The sequence below is a fragment of the Aptenodytes patagonicus genome, chromosome 3 (assembly GCF_965638725.1).
Source record: "Aptenodytes patagonicus chromosome 3, bAptPat1.pri.cur, whole genome shotgun sequence".
NCBI lineage: Eukaryota > Metazoa > Chordata > Aves > Sphenisciformes > Spheniscidae > Aptenodytes > Aptenodytes patagonicus.
Window position 1 is genome coordinate 96,420,085 of NC_134951.1, and position 18,553 is coordinate 96,438,637.

General features: G+C 50.9%; 1 protein-coding gene across 1 annotated transcript; it reads right to left on the reverse strand.

Moving 5' to 3' along the window:
- Window positions 1–234: 234 nt before the first annotated feature.
- On the reverse strand, window positions 235–18,469 carry AARS2 (alanyl-tRNA synthetase 2, mitochondrial). Its single transcript, XM_076334363.1, has 22 exons — window positions 18,251–18,469; window positions 17,748–17,936; window positions 16,919–17,064; window positions 15,927–16,121; window positions 14,866–15,010; window positions 14,246–14,391; window positions 13,831–13,939; window positions 13,185–13,223; window positions 12,314–12,425; window positions 11,654–11,781; window positions 10,768–10,918; window positions 8,730–8,899; window positions 7,620–7,733; window positions 7,065–7,205; window positions 6,273–6,410; window positions 5,764–5,873; window positions 4,519–4,627; window positions 2,867–2,989; window positions 2,316–2,426; window positions 1,440–1,523; window positions 1,190–1,300; window positions 235–796 (listed from the first exon to the last, which is right to left on the reverse strand). Exons 1-22 carry the CDS (start codon window positions 18,467–18,469, stop codon window positions 632–634), a joined length of 2,955 nt encoding a protein of 984 aa, XP_076190478.1. The 3' UTR covers window positions 235–631.
- Window positions 18,470–18,553: the final 84 nt, after the last annotated feature.

An 18,553-nucleotide genomic window follows, 5' to 3' on the forward strand; every position in this document is an offset into this window, starting at 1 on the left:
AACAGGCATAGGCTGAAAAAGCTGAGCCCACAGGCAGGGGGGACGAAACTTCTCTCCCCATTTCTAAATTATAGTAGCATTTTTAATCAGAGGGGTGTCCTGAGTTCTGCAGTAGGATGGGACTGCTTACAATAGTGTGTGCTGACTTGTGGGGCTGCAGGGACAGAACAAACCCCTTTGCCAGAACAGAGCAGAAAAAAAAAAAAAAAAAAAAGATGCAGCTAACAAGAAACATCAAACACTCTCTACCATTTAATGGCTTTAGAATAACACTGTACCATCTCCCCATGCTCTCATGGAGACTCTTGGTGCTGGTCTTGTGGCAAGAACTGCACTGTTCCAGAAGAAGTAGGATCTGCTGCTGAAACTGGTGCTTTCCGAGGCTCAGTCTCCGTATGTCCGTGCTGAGAACAGGCAGCATCGTTCTGTCAGTGGGATCAGGAGCAGGGTCTCTGCTGATCCCCGATGGCCAGAAGCCAAATGCTCCAATGCAGCGGTTGCAGCAATGTTCAGTGTGGGAGCTGCTAAACCTTTCAGATCAGCAGAGTATAACATGTGCTCTGCATCAAGTGTCCACATAGCTTGCAGCTGGCCTGCATACAGCTGTCCTGCCACCAAAGCTTCAATTATTTCAGAGTTTACTCTGAGCAAACTCCAGTGCAGTAGTCAGGGCTCCCTGCATGCCCTTGGCATTTCCACTGCCCTTAGCAACGATGGGAGAGCCTCCTGCCTTCCCTTCCATCTGCGTACAGACAGCCACGGCCCAGTCAGCTGCGGAGAACACAGGGAGGCAATTCTGGGGAAGAGACACAGAGCAAAGTAATTTGGACTGTGGAGCACTCTGCAGTCTGGAGGAAGAAAGGTAACAACGTTCTCTCCTCACCCAGCCTAGGTCCTCACTAACCTGAAGCAGTCATGACTGCGAGGACCGCAAAGGCTGAGCTTACATGTTAATGCTGTGTCCTGCCCCTGGGCAAACACGGCCTGGAGGATCCAGGGATATCTGGGCCCAGCAAAGACTGAAAGCATATCTGGTCCCAGTATGGTCATCTCAGGTCCTACCCCTGTGTGATTAACCACCAACACTGGGCAGAATCCCAGGAAAAGCCTCAACTGGGACCTGCTGAGCAGTGGGTCCAGTCTCCCTTTGTAGGCAGGTTCCCCGTGTCTCTACCAGGGTTCTGCTTACCTTGGACACCTGACAGGCACAGAGCACCTCACCAGAAACCTGAGGGCTGAGCAGCAGGACTGATGTGCCAGGAGACTTGTCACACAGCTGGTTCACTACCTTCATTAGGATCTAGGAGAGGCAGGGAGAAGAGGGGTCAGGCTACAGCAAAGGAAACTGGCATGCAGCAGAAAACGTGCCCAGGAGCTCCCTCTTACTGTATGCAGCACCTGAGGTACCGCTGGGCCAACAAGTAAGGCGGATTACTCACGGAGAGGGAGTCAGCTGGGACGGTATCAATGATGACAGGTTGGTTGCAATGTTTTGCTAGCAGGCTTTGTGCCTTCTCTGCAGCCTGGAGGAGGAAACACACAGCGCTTGAGGGGCTACAGGTGACACAGCGTGGGCTGAATGGGGATATATGTATGCAACATACGTACATAGGGAATGGAAGTGCTCTGTGGGATAGAGGGGGGATGTATGTTAGCAGAAGTAAGACCGGCAGACTGAAATCTCCACATGAAGACCTGTACAACCCTCCTTCCTCAAAAGCAAGTAGAGATGAACCCCTTTCAAAAGTGGAACAGACAGTGACCCGTTCAGTCCCCAGCCTCTCTCCTAGACCTACACATTGCCATATGTCTCAGGCAAGCTCCTGTGGCAAAATGCTCCTATTTTAAGAAAAGAATAGTTCTTGCTGAGAACACTAAGTCACAAATAAGCATTTCCAAGGGGGTTTTAATGTAATCATGTAAATTAGCAAGACACAAATACAGTGGGAAGCCAGAGCAATATCCATATGGCTGGAGAAAGGCTCTGTCCTGCCACTGTCTTACTGCATGACCTTGTAAAGGCCGTTTTCAGGGCCACCTCATCTTCTCCATGTATGAACAGCAAAGTGATGCCTATCCACCTGTTGGTGTTTGCCAAGAGTGCTGATAATGGGGCTCTCCATCCTCACAGGCAGAGAGACATGGCGATTCTGCAGGTGCCAAAAGCCCAGTCAGTCATTCACTACATTTTAAATGATGGCCCTGGTTAATGCCAGTGAAATCAACCCAACACAGGGCTTGTATTGCTGGTCCACTGGTGTATGCCACACAGTGCTATTAGCAGGCTGCAAGTGAGTGTGCTGCTGCCACAATACCTGCTGCATCTCCAGTTTCTTGATGGCCGTGTTGGCTGTTCGCTGTAGTGCTTTGAGGATAGTCTGTAGTTCTTTTCTTTGCCACTGGGGCACTGCAGTGCTAGCCAACACCTGCAAGAAAATTTGCTGTGTAAGGATACTAAAATGTACCTAGAAATAAACTGCTCGTTCTCTGGGAGGTCAGGCTGGAGCCTGGCCTCTTCCTAGACCCTCCTATACTCCTGTGTGATCAGGCCAGCCAGTCAACGTGGCATGTAGCTTTCTCTTTTCAGCTGGGCATCTAAAGCCTGGGGAAGAGCCTGGGAACCCTTTTTCACTGTTTTACCCTCCCCACCACTGTCTTCTCCCACATTCCCTCTGGCAGTAGGTCATCTGCAACAGAGGCAGCTAGACACTAGTTGAAATCTTTGCGACCAAAGTGGCACCAGCAGGTAGCAACATGCCCTTGCTGTTGACCATGGTAAGATGTGAACCTGGTAGGGAAGAAGTCATGTGCCTCAAGCGTATAGAGCCCACGCTGGGATCTTTCTGTACAGGAGTGTAATCCTTACTTTGGTCAACTGGCCCACTTCTTTGGAGAGTTTCTGCATCTCAGGAATAGAGGTGCTCCTCTGCTTCATTCGTAAGGAGAGAGAGTCCACTTCCATAGCCAAGCACTGGCCTACTTCCCGGGCCTGGAGAGAAGGAGGGAGAGAATGCTTCAAATGCAGCAACATAAAGAATGAATGGGAATGGAGAAAGTGGGGAGGCAGCAGGGTCATAATCACTGAAGTACTGCTCAGGATCCAGTGGGAAGACACCTACAGACAGAGGCTTTAAGAATGACTGTCCCCAAGAGACTTTGGAATAGAACGTTCCTCTCTAGATTTGCAACCAACACTAGATGGTCACACCCAGGGGACCAAGCTGTCGTGCATTTATGTTTCCTCAGTATCTCACACCAAATCATCAGGATTTCAATGAGAAAAACTTGGGAGCCTCGTTTATTTCTTAGTGCTCTTTTTTCATTAGCAAATGCAATCTTGAAACAAATGACTGAAGAAACAAAAGAATCACTAAACCTAAAGAAAACTCATTAGCTGTTCAAGCACATTTCCTGAGGACCAGTTCAGCTGGTCTTGGTACATTTCTTATTGCTTTCCCCAACACTAATACTACCGTTAATAAAAAAGCTAATACAAGCTTTTTTCACCAGTGAAAATCCTTATGGTTTGGAGCATTTCCTCTCTGCCAGATCTTTGTGCCCATGATGGTCCCGCTAGACTTTAGACCAGGACAGCAGAGAGTATATAAGAAAAATTGTGGACAGTGAGGACTCCTCTGCCCGGCTAGGATACACATCCCTTGTTTCAAGTCACTCCCTCATGCCTGCAGTCTCCCTTGTCTGATTTAACACATGCATACAGCTCCTCTTGGGGGCTTTCCAGGCCAGCACTTCCAGCAAAGCATGCAGATGTGCCCTGCAGCTTTTCATTCCTCTGCACCATGAAAAGCCTTGCTAGGGACACAGATGCACAGGGGACAGCCGTCCAAAAAGCAACGGATTTGCAGGGGTGGGCTTTGCCTTTAGTTTTCCCAGTTCCACTGACAGCGAGTCACTCTATGCTGACTGCAGCCTTAAAGGAAGTGGGCAAGGTTGCAGGGCCCCTGAAACTTCCAGATATTCAAAGGACAGAGCGATCTCACAGACACAATAATAGGTTGCTTACTTTTTATACAGACCCATACAGACCAGAACCACAGTTTAGCAGGAAAAAGACTAAAGAAAAGAAGCAAAAGGGCTGTAAGAATGAGGCCAGAGCCCTATAACCATAAAGTGCAAATCCAACTGTGATAGGCAGGAGGCGAGCAGGAGGTGAAACCAAAGCACAAAGGATCACACCTTTAAATACCTACCTGGGGACTGAAATTTAAAGTCTAGGGACTTCCTGATATTTTGTGCCAAGTTCGCATCTTGGAAAAGGGGGTCTGAGGGGAGGAACGAAGGTCAAGGAGACAGGAGACTAGACGGGGGGAGTGGAGGTGAATAATGAGGTACGGCAGCAGAGCTGGGTCCAGGGGTGAAGGAGGAAGCCAGATCAGGCATAGCAGGGAGGCTCCAGCCAAAGCAGGGGGAAGATAATTGTCTAAGCAGGAACCTACAAAGTTGGGTCCTTCTGGCATTGCCTTGACACGGCAGAAATCTCAGTTCCTCCTTTCTTACCTTTTTGGCTTGTCCCCCTGTCACTGCAATGACACGGCTAATCCCTTTAACAAGCTGACGCTCACTGATGATGGTCAGATCTTCCATAGCTCCTGTTTGTAGAAGGTGGCTGCAAAGTCAGCAGAGAACAGGAAAGAAAACAAGCTGCTCTCTGGGAACAGAAATCAGGACGCCTGCTTTCCTTTTAGACAAGTCCCAAGTCCAACAGCCCCTCCCCAATCCCAATAGCTTCAATCCCTTCCCATCCCTAAAATCCTGATGGTACCCTGTCAGGCACAAGACAGCAGAGTTGAGGCTACTCCAGAGGAACCTCTGTGCTACTTGCCCAGCAGGCTGCTGTCAAATGGCGCATAACAGCCAAGTTCTGCCTTGCCTTCCTCTCCTTTCCTTCAGCAGTGGGATGAATTGGGATTCTTCTCTTCTACTCAGCTGCTACTGAACCTTGCAGAAAGTAATTTTTTTCCTCCAACTCCACCACTCTGTCAGGCCAGCTCACAGACTGGCCAGTAGACTCCAGTCACAGAGTAGTTGTGCAGTCACAGGGCACTGACAACCTCCCCTTTCCTTCTTGGCTATTCAACACTGGATAAGAAAACAACTACAGTGTCTCAGGTTCTGTTACCACGAGTAACAAGTAATTTCAGACAGCTTCACAAGAATTGATCATCTCCACTCCCATGCAGTTTCTTGTCCCACTACTCCCACAAGAATGATCTCATGACTAGAAACTTGCTCATTTTCAGCTTATCTGCTCGAAAGCCAGTTTATTCCTACGTGGGTTTTTTTTTGTGTCGGCATTGTCCTAAGATTGATTAACTCTTCTTCTACTCTCATTTCTGCTAAAAGCAGAAGAGGGCAAAGATAATTAATTAAAATAATCAGAGTGGTCTCAAGATCTCACAACCGTCTCAGAGACTCCTGCTGGGTCCCCAGCCCTCCTGCAACCCCAAAGCTAAAGCCCTGTTGTGACAGGCCACACACCCCCTTCCCACACTCTGCTGGCGCCCTGCGGCTTCCAGGTTGGTTTCAGACTATGAAGCAAGTAAAAATGCTTTGCATTTCATTAAAGTTTTCTCACCCTGGGACTTCCAAAGCTTTGTAACTAGCCCATCCTGTCCTCACGAAATCTTTCCGGTGAGGAAACTTAGTTGCACAGGGACAGGGAGTGGAGCTTGCAAGAATGTCTCTACCTCAGCCACCAGTGCCCACAAACACACCTTCTGACTGCAAGTAAAAGTCACTTACGTCCCACAGCAGAGCTCCACAGAGGTCTGCATTGCAGCCTCAGAGTCGCAGGTCAGCACACTCTCCACAGGGACCCCCAGAGATACTATCCTCACTGGATCTGGATACCCCTGACAGAGGAGACAGGGATCAGCAGCTAACAACATGGTCCTTCAGGGGCACTTACAGATTAACTACATGGCTTCAGGTGTCTGCCTCATTTTTCCCCTATTCTAGAGTAGCCCTAGAGTCAGGGGCAGCACTGCTTCTCCCCCACAACCAGCCACCGTGGGGAGAAAGAAACAATCGGGTGACACTACAAGCTTTTGGTCCAAAGAAATGAGCAGAAAGCCTATGCATCACCAGCCTCCACATTTTACAACACAGTGCTCCTGAGATCTCATCTCTGTCCTATTTTCCTTCCTGAGTTTTGGGAGTCAGAAACCTGTTGCATCAACATCTCTTGTGACCCAGGTGATTCCTGCTGAAGGAGAAGGCTCATGAAGATGTGCGCTGCCATCCTGTCATACCTCATCCACTGCACGGAGTCCCTGAACTCTTCTTGCCAGCGTGAGGGGGACCTCAGCCATATGCACAACCTCATTTCGTTTGATCACATCCTGGACCACTTGCTCCACTTGCTGCAGCTGCTCCACAGTCACAGGGCCCTGAGGAAGTAAATCAGCCACCTTATGGAGAAGCCTTCTGAGAGGTACAGAACAAAGGACAGAGAACTGGGACGGGGCCCCCAGGTAACTCAGCTTGGGCACACCACTCTCCCCCTGCATCTCATCTTCCCTACTTGTAAAAGGGAATTGTGAGCATCATGACCCTCCCACCCCTTCCTCCCATGAGGGATAAGGACTTTTGATCCAAGAGCATCAACCAAACTCTTCAAGAGAGATGCTGCAATGAGTGACAGGTTACCAGGGCCAGTGCTCAGCCTGACCCAACAGCTTTCAGTTCCCTACCCCTCTCACCTGGATGACCAGCACAGACATCAGGTATGTGCCATAGCCAAGCTGGTGAATCTCTCAAAGACTCCTTTACACTACTCAGGTCAGTCCCATGACCACTGGCCTTGCTAAGTCCTTCTCCTTCAGTCCTAAGTCCCCATTCATCCCCTCAGCAAGCCCTGCTCAGAGTCAGGTCAATGCAAAGCAGAGCCAGTCACGTCCAGAGGGCCAAGTTTCATTGCTCAGATAAAACATGACCTGTCTCTAAAGGAGAGATTATGGTGAGAGGAGAAAAATCCCTGGAGCGAAGGCCAGTACTGGGATGTTGGTACTGCTGAGAACAAAAAAACAGAAGTCCAGAGTCACCTTGGTATCAAAGTCGAAGCGCAGCTGCTCTGCTGTCACATGGGACCCTCGTTGTTCTGTGTTGTCACCCAGGACGTGGCGGAGCGCAAAGTTCAGCAGGTGTGTAGCAGTGTGGTTCGTCATGCAGGCCAGCCGCTGGGCCTGAAAGCACAGACAAGTTGGCAGGGAGTACTGGTTCTCCACAGCTCGGGGGAGCAGGGGATGGCACGAAGAGATAAGGGAAAGGCTGCATGTGAGGGGATGGGAGAAGATGGAGGGGAAAAACAATGGGCAGCACAGCTGTCAGATGAATTTATGTCAAAGGGCAGATTTAACTTCTTTTCCCATGAGATCACCTCTGTAAAACAGCAAAGGGTAGGCTGGATACTTCTGGACAGACCAATGGCTCACGGAAGGTTACAGAGTTACTTGTGAGGTCTCCTTCCCACTGCACATCACAATGAAGAGCAGTCTCAGGAACACAAGGGATAAGGCTCTGCTGTGCCCAGGGTACTCATGACATCACAAGACTCTCAAGGCAAAGCTAGGAAAAGGTTAAGAGCAGTGAGCTATCACCTCATCCACAAAGAGCTGCACCTGGTCCCCAGCACGCAGGGTTTCCACAGCAGTGACCTCATGGATCACGTAACCACCACAGAGACAAACTGATTCTACAGGGAAGAGTATGTCCTGAGCAGAGACAGAAAGATGAGTTAGGACACAGGGAACATCCAAAGACCTGTGCTAGGTGCCTGCTTGATCTGACTAGGAAACACAACCCCCATTGATCTCTAAAAGACAGGGATGGGGTAGGAAAAGCAGGGACAAACTTACTGCCAATGTAACCACAGTGCCTCAGGCCTTCCCTGCATCCAGCCACTCGCTGCACAACATGTTGAGGCTGTCAGCTTGCAGCGGAGGGGCAGCAACACCACCCATGCTGATGAATTTTCCTAGCAAGGATGCTTGTCCATGAGAAAATGGACAGCAACTGCCAAGGCACCTGTCTCAGGTATCCAAAGTGCCATTTCTGCCTCACTGGGCTGGCAAGAGAAACTTGATCCCTGCTTCACGTTGAGGAGAAGTGCTGAGCAAAGCACTATCACATTCTGCAAGGCTAAAAAGGCAGCGTCAATGACCAGGGGAGATTCTCAAGAGCTGGAACGTGGGAAGGAGAAAAAGCTGCACCCCATGTAACTTCCTAGGAAAGGATAAAAGCTCTCCCTCCAGCAAGGTTGAAGAACATGCTGCAGAGGCGGAGGTCCTCCCTGATGCTTTTGGGAGGGACGAGTTTTTGCACTGGGTTTCAGGTTGGGCACTGCCTGCAATCATCCAGGACTGGCCAGAGACAAGTTACTCAGCTTGTGGGCTCTCTGATCATCGACTGTCTTCTCTCTGCATTGCAACCCCAGCTGGCAAGAGTGCAACACATTAAAGACGACTTTCCAGCATTCACCAGCAAGGAGAAATTGCAAAGGGCTGAGAAAGACAACCAGAGCAGCAGGTCCACCTCTGTGAAGTTAGTGCTGCTTCTCCCTTACTCCACCAACCCCGAGGCAAAGCCAAGAGAACTGTCAAGAGTCAGTAGCTTGCAAATTAACGTAGTAAAACAGCCCATCACTTGGGCAAGTCTGCCTGGCTTCAGTATCCACGGCAGCCTTGGGTTCAGGCACCAAAAGGTCGCACCTGCTGTCCTAAACGTATCATGTAGCCTTGGTCAGAGGCTTGCCCGCCCTGCTCTGCATAGAAGTTAGTCCTGTCCAAGATGACACCACAGCGCTGCCCTGCCCCAACCTCCTTCTGGAGAGACTGATCTCTGTACAGCATCAGGACGGTGGCCTGGCATGGGCTGAACTCTGTCAGGGAGAAGAATATGGCAGCAATTAGTGCATACATCCCGTCAGATTGCAACATGAAAGGAGGGGTCACTTCCCCATGCCAACCCTGCCAACACCCAGTCTATACTGAAAGCTGGCACTTTCCTTTGCCTTGGTAGGAGAGGAACAGCTATTGGCAGAAAGGACAAAGGATCTGTTATTTGGAACCAAGTCACCCCTCACTTACACAGTGACAGACCTGCTGGGTAGCAGGTAACCAGGCCGGGACGCCCAATCTGGCTCCACATGAGCCTGATAGAGCAAGGTGTGGCACATACATGTCTGCATCTTGCTACACTGCATGCTTGGCCAACCTGACTGCCTTCTATGAAGAGATGACTGGCTTGGTGGACAAGGGAAGACAGGGATGTCACCTTCCTTGACGTAGCAAGTTTCTGACATGCGCTCCTCTAGCCTCCTTGAAGCCAAATTTGGGTGACACGGACTGGGCAGGTGGACCATAAGGTGGGTGTATAACTGGCTGGGCAGCCGGCCCCACAGAGGACTGCTCAACGCTTCAACGTTCAACTGATATTCAGTTACCAGTAGAGCTACTTGGTGGCTGATATTGAGGCCCAAACCATTTAACATCTTCATTAATGACTATCCATGACAAGATGGGATGTACCCATATCCTGCTTGTGTATGGCAATAAATTTGTGGGGACTGGCTGATACACTGAAGAGCAGGGCTGCTTTTCAGAGGCATCTCAGCAGGCTACAGAAATGGACTGACAGAAACCCTGGGGTCCTCAGGAGCAAGCTGAACACAAGTCAGCAGGGTGCCCTTGCAACAAGGAAGATTGCCTGCCTGCTGGGCTGTATGAACACAAACATAGCCAGCAGGTCAAGGAAAGTGGTTATTCACCCCTATTTAGCATTTGTGAGACTACCTGTAGAGTACAGGAAATTCTGGTGGTACATAAGCAAAACAACTTTTCACACTAAGAGTGATAAAGATCTGGAACAGGGCACAGAGAGGCTGTGGGATCTCTGTCCTTAAAGATACCGAAAACTTAAATGGACAAGGCTCTGAGCAACCTGATCTGACTGCGAAGCTGATGGTCCTTTGATCAAGAGACTGGACATCCAGAGATCCCCTCCAACCTCAATTATTCCACGATTCAGTGACTGACAAGGTGAGACAGTGCTAGCTTGGAGATTCCATCCAGTGTCGCTGCTGGGTTTTTTCCCCTCCATTATGCTCTTGCTGTAGTATACATAGTTCGAATTGCCTCACTTTCCGCTTAATGTGGGTTGCCCCCAGCACACTGGGTAAGAGGGAGCTGGCTGTACACAGCTATCTCTAATTGTTTGTGACAGCCACACCACCTCTTACTCTCTGTGGTTTAGCTTTATGCTTTCCCTAGAGCATCAGCAACCCCAGTTATCCTAGATAATAAAAAGCCTGCACTAGCATCTAGTGGTCTGCCAAAGAAATAGCAAGTGCACTGTTTTAAACAACTACCTAAAGCCTTTGCATAATTATTCTTCATTCCCCCCAGCACTCACACCACTCACACCCAGAAGCCTAATTGTTAGGGACAGAGTTATCTCTAGCAGTAATCGACAGTCCCTGCTTCACCACTGCACAGTAATACCAACCCAGAGCTCACAGCCTTGTCACCAGCCCAGAGCCTTCCTGGGGACACACCAACAGCAATAAGAAAAGCACCTACTTTGGGATGAGGTACAGGGGCAGAGAAAAGACGCAGCAGCAAGGTGGACGGGTTTGAACCACAAAGTACATGTTCTGCATCCATGACGTTAGGCAGTAAAAGCAGCCTTGTGAGGGATTCCAGCGCCCTCAGGCAGAGCTTGCCTTACAGACAGGACCTCACCACTTACCGTACTGCCCGTGCTGCCCAAGTGTATAGGCGTACTTTGGAGAATCATCAGTAGCAGGCACGTCGTTGCTCCGCAGCTGAGCCAGTGAGTGCACATCAAGGCACGTGTTTGAGTCCTCCAGGTGTCCTGCCTGTGGGCCACCAGCCTTCCGCTACAGCGGAGCAAAGGCACAGTTAGATGGTAGATACCTAGGGGCACTCAAACCGATAGCTGGAGCTATAAGGCTAGGAACAACTTCTTCGATCTTCCTGGAAAAGGCTTGTTTAGATCCAGGCTGACGGAGGCTACTGCTAAACCAACTCCATTCCTTCAAACCCCACAAGCACTCAATAGCACCCTGTGCTAGCCTTGAGGCAGGCCATAAGCAACAGCTAACACAATCCTCCCAGCACAGCTTGCTGTGTAGCTGTGAAACTTCCAGGCCATTAAAGCTCAGGAGAGCAACACCTTGAACTGATTACTGCACAGGGTGGGCAGTGCAAGTCTTCCAGCGCTACAGAGACTGAGGAGGTTTTGTAAACTTCATAAATCACTTGCTGTTTGAGCTAAGCTGGCTCTGCTTTGTGTGAGGAGTTGGACTACATGACTGACAGAAGACACTCCTAACCTATATAATTCTATGATAACCTCCACTCCAGCAACAGTCAGCATCATAAAACACTTCTACTGATCTGAAGAGAATCACCAGCCAGTACTCAGTCCCACACCCACAAGCAAAGGCATTGTGACCCCACTGCTGTTTCAGACCCACTTCCCCTTCAGGGAAAAGGCACATGGCCCTGTGGTGCATCTGAAGAGCTTCAGTAGTGAAAGGAATTCCACCTCCATGCTCACAGGAGAGAGGGAAGGCTCTGAATTATTCTGACAATGTGAGCCTCCCTCTTACCTTTGCATCTTCCAGAGCAAGTTCATTAAAAGCAGCTGAATCCAAACTGATTCCCCTTTCTTCAAGCATCAAGTCAATCAGATCCAGAGGGAATCCCAAATTCCCATAGAGAGACCAGGCTACTTCAACTGTAGGACAAAAAGAAGGACATGAACTCTGTGTGAAGGCATCTCAAGATTTGCTTGGATGGGACCAATCTAGTGTGTGCCTTGGTAACTGGATTCACCTGTGTTGTGTGCAACTGCACTGGTAATGGGGAAAGAAAGAGAAGCCATGCAGTTGTTCTTTTATGGGACTGAGTATTAATGATGCCCCACAGCCCCATCCCTGCTAAAATTCAGTGCAGCACATCTAGACAGGCAGCTGCTCTGGTTGGCTCCTGAGCTCCTTCTTTCAGCTGTGTCTTGTAAGGACCCAGTTAATCAGTCAATAAAGCAGCAAGGGAACGTTTCTAATTTTCCTGGTGCCTAGTTTGTTGTGAGAACAAAGTACTAGAAAATGATTGCAATCTGAAGAAAGGAGCAACATCTGCTCCTCTGCTAGAAGGTCACTGAAAACATGTGGGGGAGGCAGACATCCACCACAGTTTTGACTGCAATGCTTGTGAGGACCTGGATCAAACCATCTTTAAATGCAGCTTGTCAGAGGAGGGAGACTCACCCGGGAAATTTGTGAAGGGCTCCATCTGCTGCACTGTCCGCTCAATGATGCGCCTCCCACGCTCGAGGGAGGACAGAAAAGCTGCCTCGTTCTCATTGATGATACCCATGATCTGCCCAAGGATCAGAAGAAGGGTTAGCCACAACACCTCAGGGAGTTCCCCAGCTCAGCTCAGCCCTGCTACCACTGCGGTCCCTGCTACAGTCAGCTCAAAGCACATCAAGCAGGTGTCTAACAAGAGTGCTGTGTCTGCCTGAACCAGTCTTTTTGTTCTCTAAGTATCCATCACAACATGGCTCCGATGCAACACTAAACAGTGCCAAAGTCATTGTGCCTCCTATCACCATTCCTGTCAAGGAAATATTGACCATTCACCTGGGAAAGGCTGGAGGCTGACAAATGCTCCCTGTCAGACATTCATGTCTATGACCTAATTAAAATTGCGTGGCTGGAACAGCCAGAGAAATTGCTCGTCACAGTTGTCAGCAGAAGCAAGCCAGGACTAGCCTTAAATCATGAATCCAGTTTGGATAAAAGGTACCCAGGCTAAGACAGGCTGTACTTGCACTCAACAAAAAAAGCTACCCTAGTTTTTTTAGAGCAATAGCTGCCTTACACCAGGACAAGCAGTCCCTGGTAAGGATCTAGTAGAACTCCCACAAGGAAATCTGTCACAGATACTTCTCGTGCCCAGGATACAAACATGTTCCCAGCACATCTCAGCCCACCCAAGAGAACATGGTTATGGAGGAGGCTATGCAAACTGCTCCAGCTAAGTCCCAAGGAAGGGCTGACTTCTGCCCCTGAGAGCCGTGCCTCACAAAGATAATGAGAGATGGGGTTTCTCTCCAGGCGATTCCACATTGCTCACCTGGTCTGCGTTCTTCATCAGCTCTGGATAGGCATCTCCCTGTGGAGTGAGCCTCAGTTAGTGATAACATCCTCAGCATCTTCCTCAAAGGATCTCACAGCATGCCACAAGCATTATAGAGGTTTCTCAGGCAGGTGAGTGTGAAGGGAGCCCCAGTGCACAGTCCCAGGGACAAAAGCACAGGGGAAGAATCACTCGTGGATTTACAGCTGCCATCGCCTGGCTATCTCCCTGTGACCCACCTCTGCTAGACAGCATCTCTTGGCAAACACATCCGTTCACAATAGGAAGAAAGCATTGTCTTTTAGGACGCTGTTAGTACTCACAGGGACCAATTTCAGATGGCTTTAACCAGATATGACAGCTTGGAAGCCACTGCCCTCGGGAAACAACAATGTGCACTTGCATACACTTACACACACACTTGTGCTGACTGCACCACTGGTCACACTAGGCCCCCTCCCTCCCATCACAAATGATCAGGAGACAAGAGATTTTTACTGCTGTGATGCATAGCACCAGATACACCCTCCTGGAGCTCCTTTACATCCAAGTTTGTCTCCTGACAGCATACAGGAAAGGGACATGGGGCTGAATAGGACATGCGCGATACTCTTTTTTGCCCAAGGCAGCAGTTTTTACTCACCAGCACTTCCACTACGGTAGGCACCAGGGAGGCCAGGAGCCCAGGTGGAGCATGAAGGACTTCAGAGCAAAAGCGGACAGCCCTGCGCAGGATCCGACGCAGCACCAGTCTGAAAGCAGAGCAGGATTCCCCAGGCAGCCATGTGAGCATCCCTGCCCAGCTCCCACATCCAGCACACCACCGACACAGCTCCTCTGGCTTGATCTACCGACACAGGCCAGCTGCTCCCCACACTCTACACCCATCCAAGGATGGGCCTGCAGATCGGAACCTCTTCCAGGCTCCCACCTTCCTGCCTCCCCAAAGCTCACACACTCCCTATCTCGGGCTCACACCAGAACCTCTCCCGCTGGCTGTCCATATTCCTTTCTAGACCTAACTCCCTCCACCCCGTGCCATTTCCTTATGTCCTTACTCTGCTCCAGAGAGGCCTGGGTAGATGCCATCAGTGATGCACACGCACAGGGTGCGCACGTGATCTGCCACCACACGGTAGGCCATATTCACATGCCCAACATCAGCATCCCCGACCAGACCTTGGTATCTGGGCCCCCCGCAGCCCTAAAAGAGAAAGTAAGGAGATAGATGAGCAGAAATTAATGGCTGCAGAAGGAAAAGTTTCAATGCGAGAGGCAGCCAGCTACACTTGACATCATGCTTCTCAACTACCTCCAAACCTAAGATGTAGGTAAGATGTATCTAAGATGCATCTAAGATGTACTCATTAAATCCTTCCAGAGCATTATATACCAAGACTTCTGTACCTAAGATGGGTCAGCCAATGCCCTGGCACTGAGGAATTTAAGAAGCGTTGGAGGAAAAATGGATCAGCAGGGCTGATATCCCAGTGGATTTCCAACCTGGAATTCTCTCCAGTTTCCCTAGAATGCTGCTCTGGACCTGGCTGGCCATACCTCCTGTCTCAAAATACTGCACAGTAACATGTGTAGAGAAGGTTGTACTATGGTACCAGGCAAGCAGTCTGCATTCAAGGAGCTTTTGCTTAGCTGTGACTCTGAGCAGAGGCACCGTCACCTTGTGAATGGCATCCAAGATGGGAGTGAAGAGATCTGTGTCGTAGTTGGAGCGTTTGTGCTGCAGAACTGTAACCAGCCTTTCCAGGCCCATTCCTGTATCCACGTGGTGCTGCGGCAAGGGAAGCAGATTCCCCTCCACCTCTCTGTCAACCAGCCAGGAAAAATAAAAGGCAAAAGAGAAGCAAGGGTCAGTTCAGGGGCAAAGAAAAGGAGCAGGTGAGTCAAAGAGAATGGGAGAGTGAGAGGGGATGGAAACAGCAGGTGACCCAACAAAAGGAAGCTCAGGGACAAGACTAACAGCAGCCTGCCTTGGCACTGTCAGGCAGCCAGGATCTGACCATCAGATAGTCAGGATAGACTGTAATGTAGGGAAAAAGGCCTTCCCTGAACAGGGGCCCAAGGCCTTCTCCTCCTTCTGCAGGTTTCTCCGGGCTGCTGCAGACCTCAAGAGACCTCTGGGATGCAGAAGTGAGGGAGAATAGGCAGCAGAGGTTGAAGGAGGACAGGACAAATAAAGAAAAGGGGACCAAGAGCCACAGCTTCCCTCTTGCTCCTGTACTGCCACCTCCTGGAAAGCAGTGAGATGTCTGAGAATATACTGGGAACTGGGGTTGTTTAGCCTGGAGAAAAGGAGGCTGAGGGGAGACCTCATTGCTCTCTACAACTACCTGAAAGGAGGTTGTAGCGAGGTGGGTGTTGGTCTCTTCTCCCAAGTAACTAGCGATAGGACGAGAGGAAATGGCCTCAAGTTGCGGCAGGGGAGGTTTAGATTGGATGTGAGGAAAAATTTCTTTACTGAAAGAGTGGTTAAACATTGGAACAGGCTGCCCAGGGAAGTGGTGGAGTCCCCATCCCTGGAAGTATTTAAAAGACGAGTAGATGAGGCACTTGGGGACATGGTTTAGTGGGCATGGTGGTGTTGGGTCGACGGTTGGACTTGACGATCTTAGAGGTCTTTTCCAACCTCAATGATTCTATGATTCTATGATTCTATACACGTATGATTTTGGAGTCAGACAAGGGGGAAAGGCTCTGGAGCTCAGGCCAGATGCCTGGTACCTGCTATACTGCATGAAGACCAGGTTCCAGATCTCCACTACATCGGGGCTGCCCTGGTTCACCAGTGCCGCAGCATTTCTGCCACCACCCACGTGGTCATAGTGGATCTCTGTGCAGGGGCCACAGGGCCCTGTGTCCCCCATCTCCCAGAAGTTGTCCTTCAATGGAAAAGGAAGCACGTGACTGGCAGGCACCCTGGAAAGGCAAACAGAGGTGGCAGCACTGGGGCATGCACAGAAAGCACATAGTAGCCTAGATCCCAGAGAAAGTTGGAAGGGAGAAATCCCTTCTGACAACTACAAACTCAATAACCAAACACATTAGGATTCCTTTGCTTCTGCTCACACAGAATTACTCTCCTTAGCAGTAACAAGCTGGACCAAACCAGATATGATCCTACTCACTGCCTGGAATAGCTGGCAAACTCAGTCTGGCTCCTGCTGACAGAGACAGGCTCTCCACTGGGTCTATGGAGCTGCCTTTCTCCTTGGAGGGAATTCCAGCAGAGCCAAGACCTGATCACAGTGGACGAGGCTGAACACCAACAGTGGCACAGAGCTGGCTGCCTTGGGTCCAAAGCCCACATACAGCCTGGAACAAGCTCTCAAAGCACAGCAGTGCTCTCTGCAATGGCTTCATCCTCACACTGAAGCAGCCACTGCTAGCTTTCAGAGAACATACTCTCCGCAGCTCATGATGGAGAGGAAGCAAAGGATCAGAGATCCTTCACACGCTTCATCCAGGCCAGCCAGTTTTAGGTACACAGCCCCCCAGCCTGGTAACATCTGAGAAACAGCTTAAAGGTCAAGTGCCCCAGAGCACTCAGAGCCCAGCTGAATTCTAACAGCCCAAATAAACCAGAAATGAAATGAGTTTAAAACACAACTTTTGGCCCCTACATCTGATTCCTATCAACTAAAGAGCAAATGGGAGACTATGGAGACTGAAATGTCAGCACCTGCTGCTCAGAACCTCTTCTCTAACACACTTACCCCAGGCGGAGCCATACATCCCTGCACTCCTCATCTGCGCTCAGCCCCAACGAGGAGTCTCCGCCGAAATAGGTGACGTAGAGACGATCTCTGGGGATCTCGTAGACCTCTGTCAAGAGCTCCCAGGCCATGCTACATGCCTCCTCCTGAGCAGGCAGGGAACATAAACGAAGCACAGTAATCCAGGATGCACAGCGATGCAGGAAGGCTCTTTAGAATGGCAGTCAAACACCAAAGAAGTTCATTTCAGCTGCTCTCCCCCTTTCCAATTTTAAGGCATATTGCAAAGAGCAGGATGCAGGTCAGGCGAGTGAGACAGCTCACTTCTGCCTGTGGAAAACTGACATTCCTAAATTGTTGGGAGACCTTCAGGATCACAGCATGGTCTACATGCACGTGCTTACCAGAAGAGTTACATGGATTATTTTCTTTCCAAGGAAAAAAATGTATTCACTAGCAAAACAACTAGGATCTTTTATCCCACTTCCCTTTTCAAACTTTCCGGTGACAAGCACCAAATGAACTGGAAACCTCTTTTCACCATATTAAATGGTCAACACTGACATTCACACAGAGATCTTTGATTTGTAGGTGTCGTTCACAGCTTTGAAAGGCTGGGCGCTCTGAGAGTCTGCAGGGCACACTTAGCGATTCAGCACACCAGCTGACTACCCCTGCTCCAGGCCACAGAGCTCCCAAGAAGTAGTTTGGAGCTTACCAAAATGCCTTCTGCAGACAGTCCTATGGCACTACAGCACAGAACTACAGCACCGCTCTGAAAGAAAGGCCGCATTTCCCCCCTGGAGAGGGTTCGCTCCTATCGCCTCACCTTAAAGTAATCCCCAAAGGACCAGTTCCCCAGCATCTCGAAGAACGTGTGATGGTAAGTATCTCGGCCCACATCCTCCAAGTCGTTGTGCTTCCCTCCTGCACGCACGCACTTCTGGCTGTTCACCACCCGCCGGTGCTGTGCCAGCTCGCTCCGGGGGTGCGCCGTGCCCAAGAAAATGGGCTTGAACTAGGGATCAAGGCGGAGAGACACCCGCTATCGCTGGGTGCCACCCAGCGCCGGGGGCTGTGCCTGGGGCTCCTGCAACGCGGACGCGGCGCTACGAGAGGCGAACGGGAGGGCAGCGGCGCGGTAAGCCCACGGGGGAGCCCATCCCACCGCAGGAGACCTCCGTGAAAGGGGTCACCCAGAGAGGGGCCGCGTTCCTCCGAGGGCACGGAGGCCCCGGGAAGCCGGTGGAGGGGACCTGCGGGGGCGAGCCGCAGGCGGGGCAGAGCCGGAGCCCCGGGCCGGACGCAGGCCGGTGGAGGCGGGGGGAGCACCTGGTTCATGCCCGCGTTGACGAAGAGGAGGCGCGGGTCGCCGCGGGGCCGCACGGGGGCCGAGGGCAGGCGGCGGTGGCCGTAGCGCTCCTGGAAGAAGCGGAGGAAGGCGGCGCGGACCTGCCCCGCCGGCGGGCAGCCGGCGCTCCCGCGGCGAGGGCTGCAGCGCCAGCGCCACGGCACCGCCAGCAGCAGCCGCCGCCGGCCGGCCGCCGCCATAGTGGCCGAGGGCGGAAGGCGGCGCGGCGGCTTCTGGAAGGGGCGGGGAGAAGGGCGGCGGCGGGAGGGGCCGACGGGATTGCG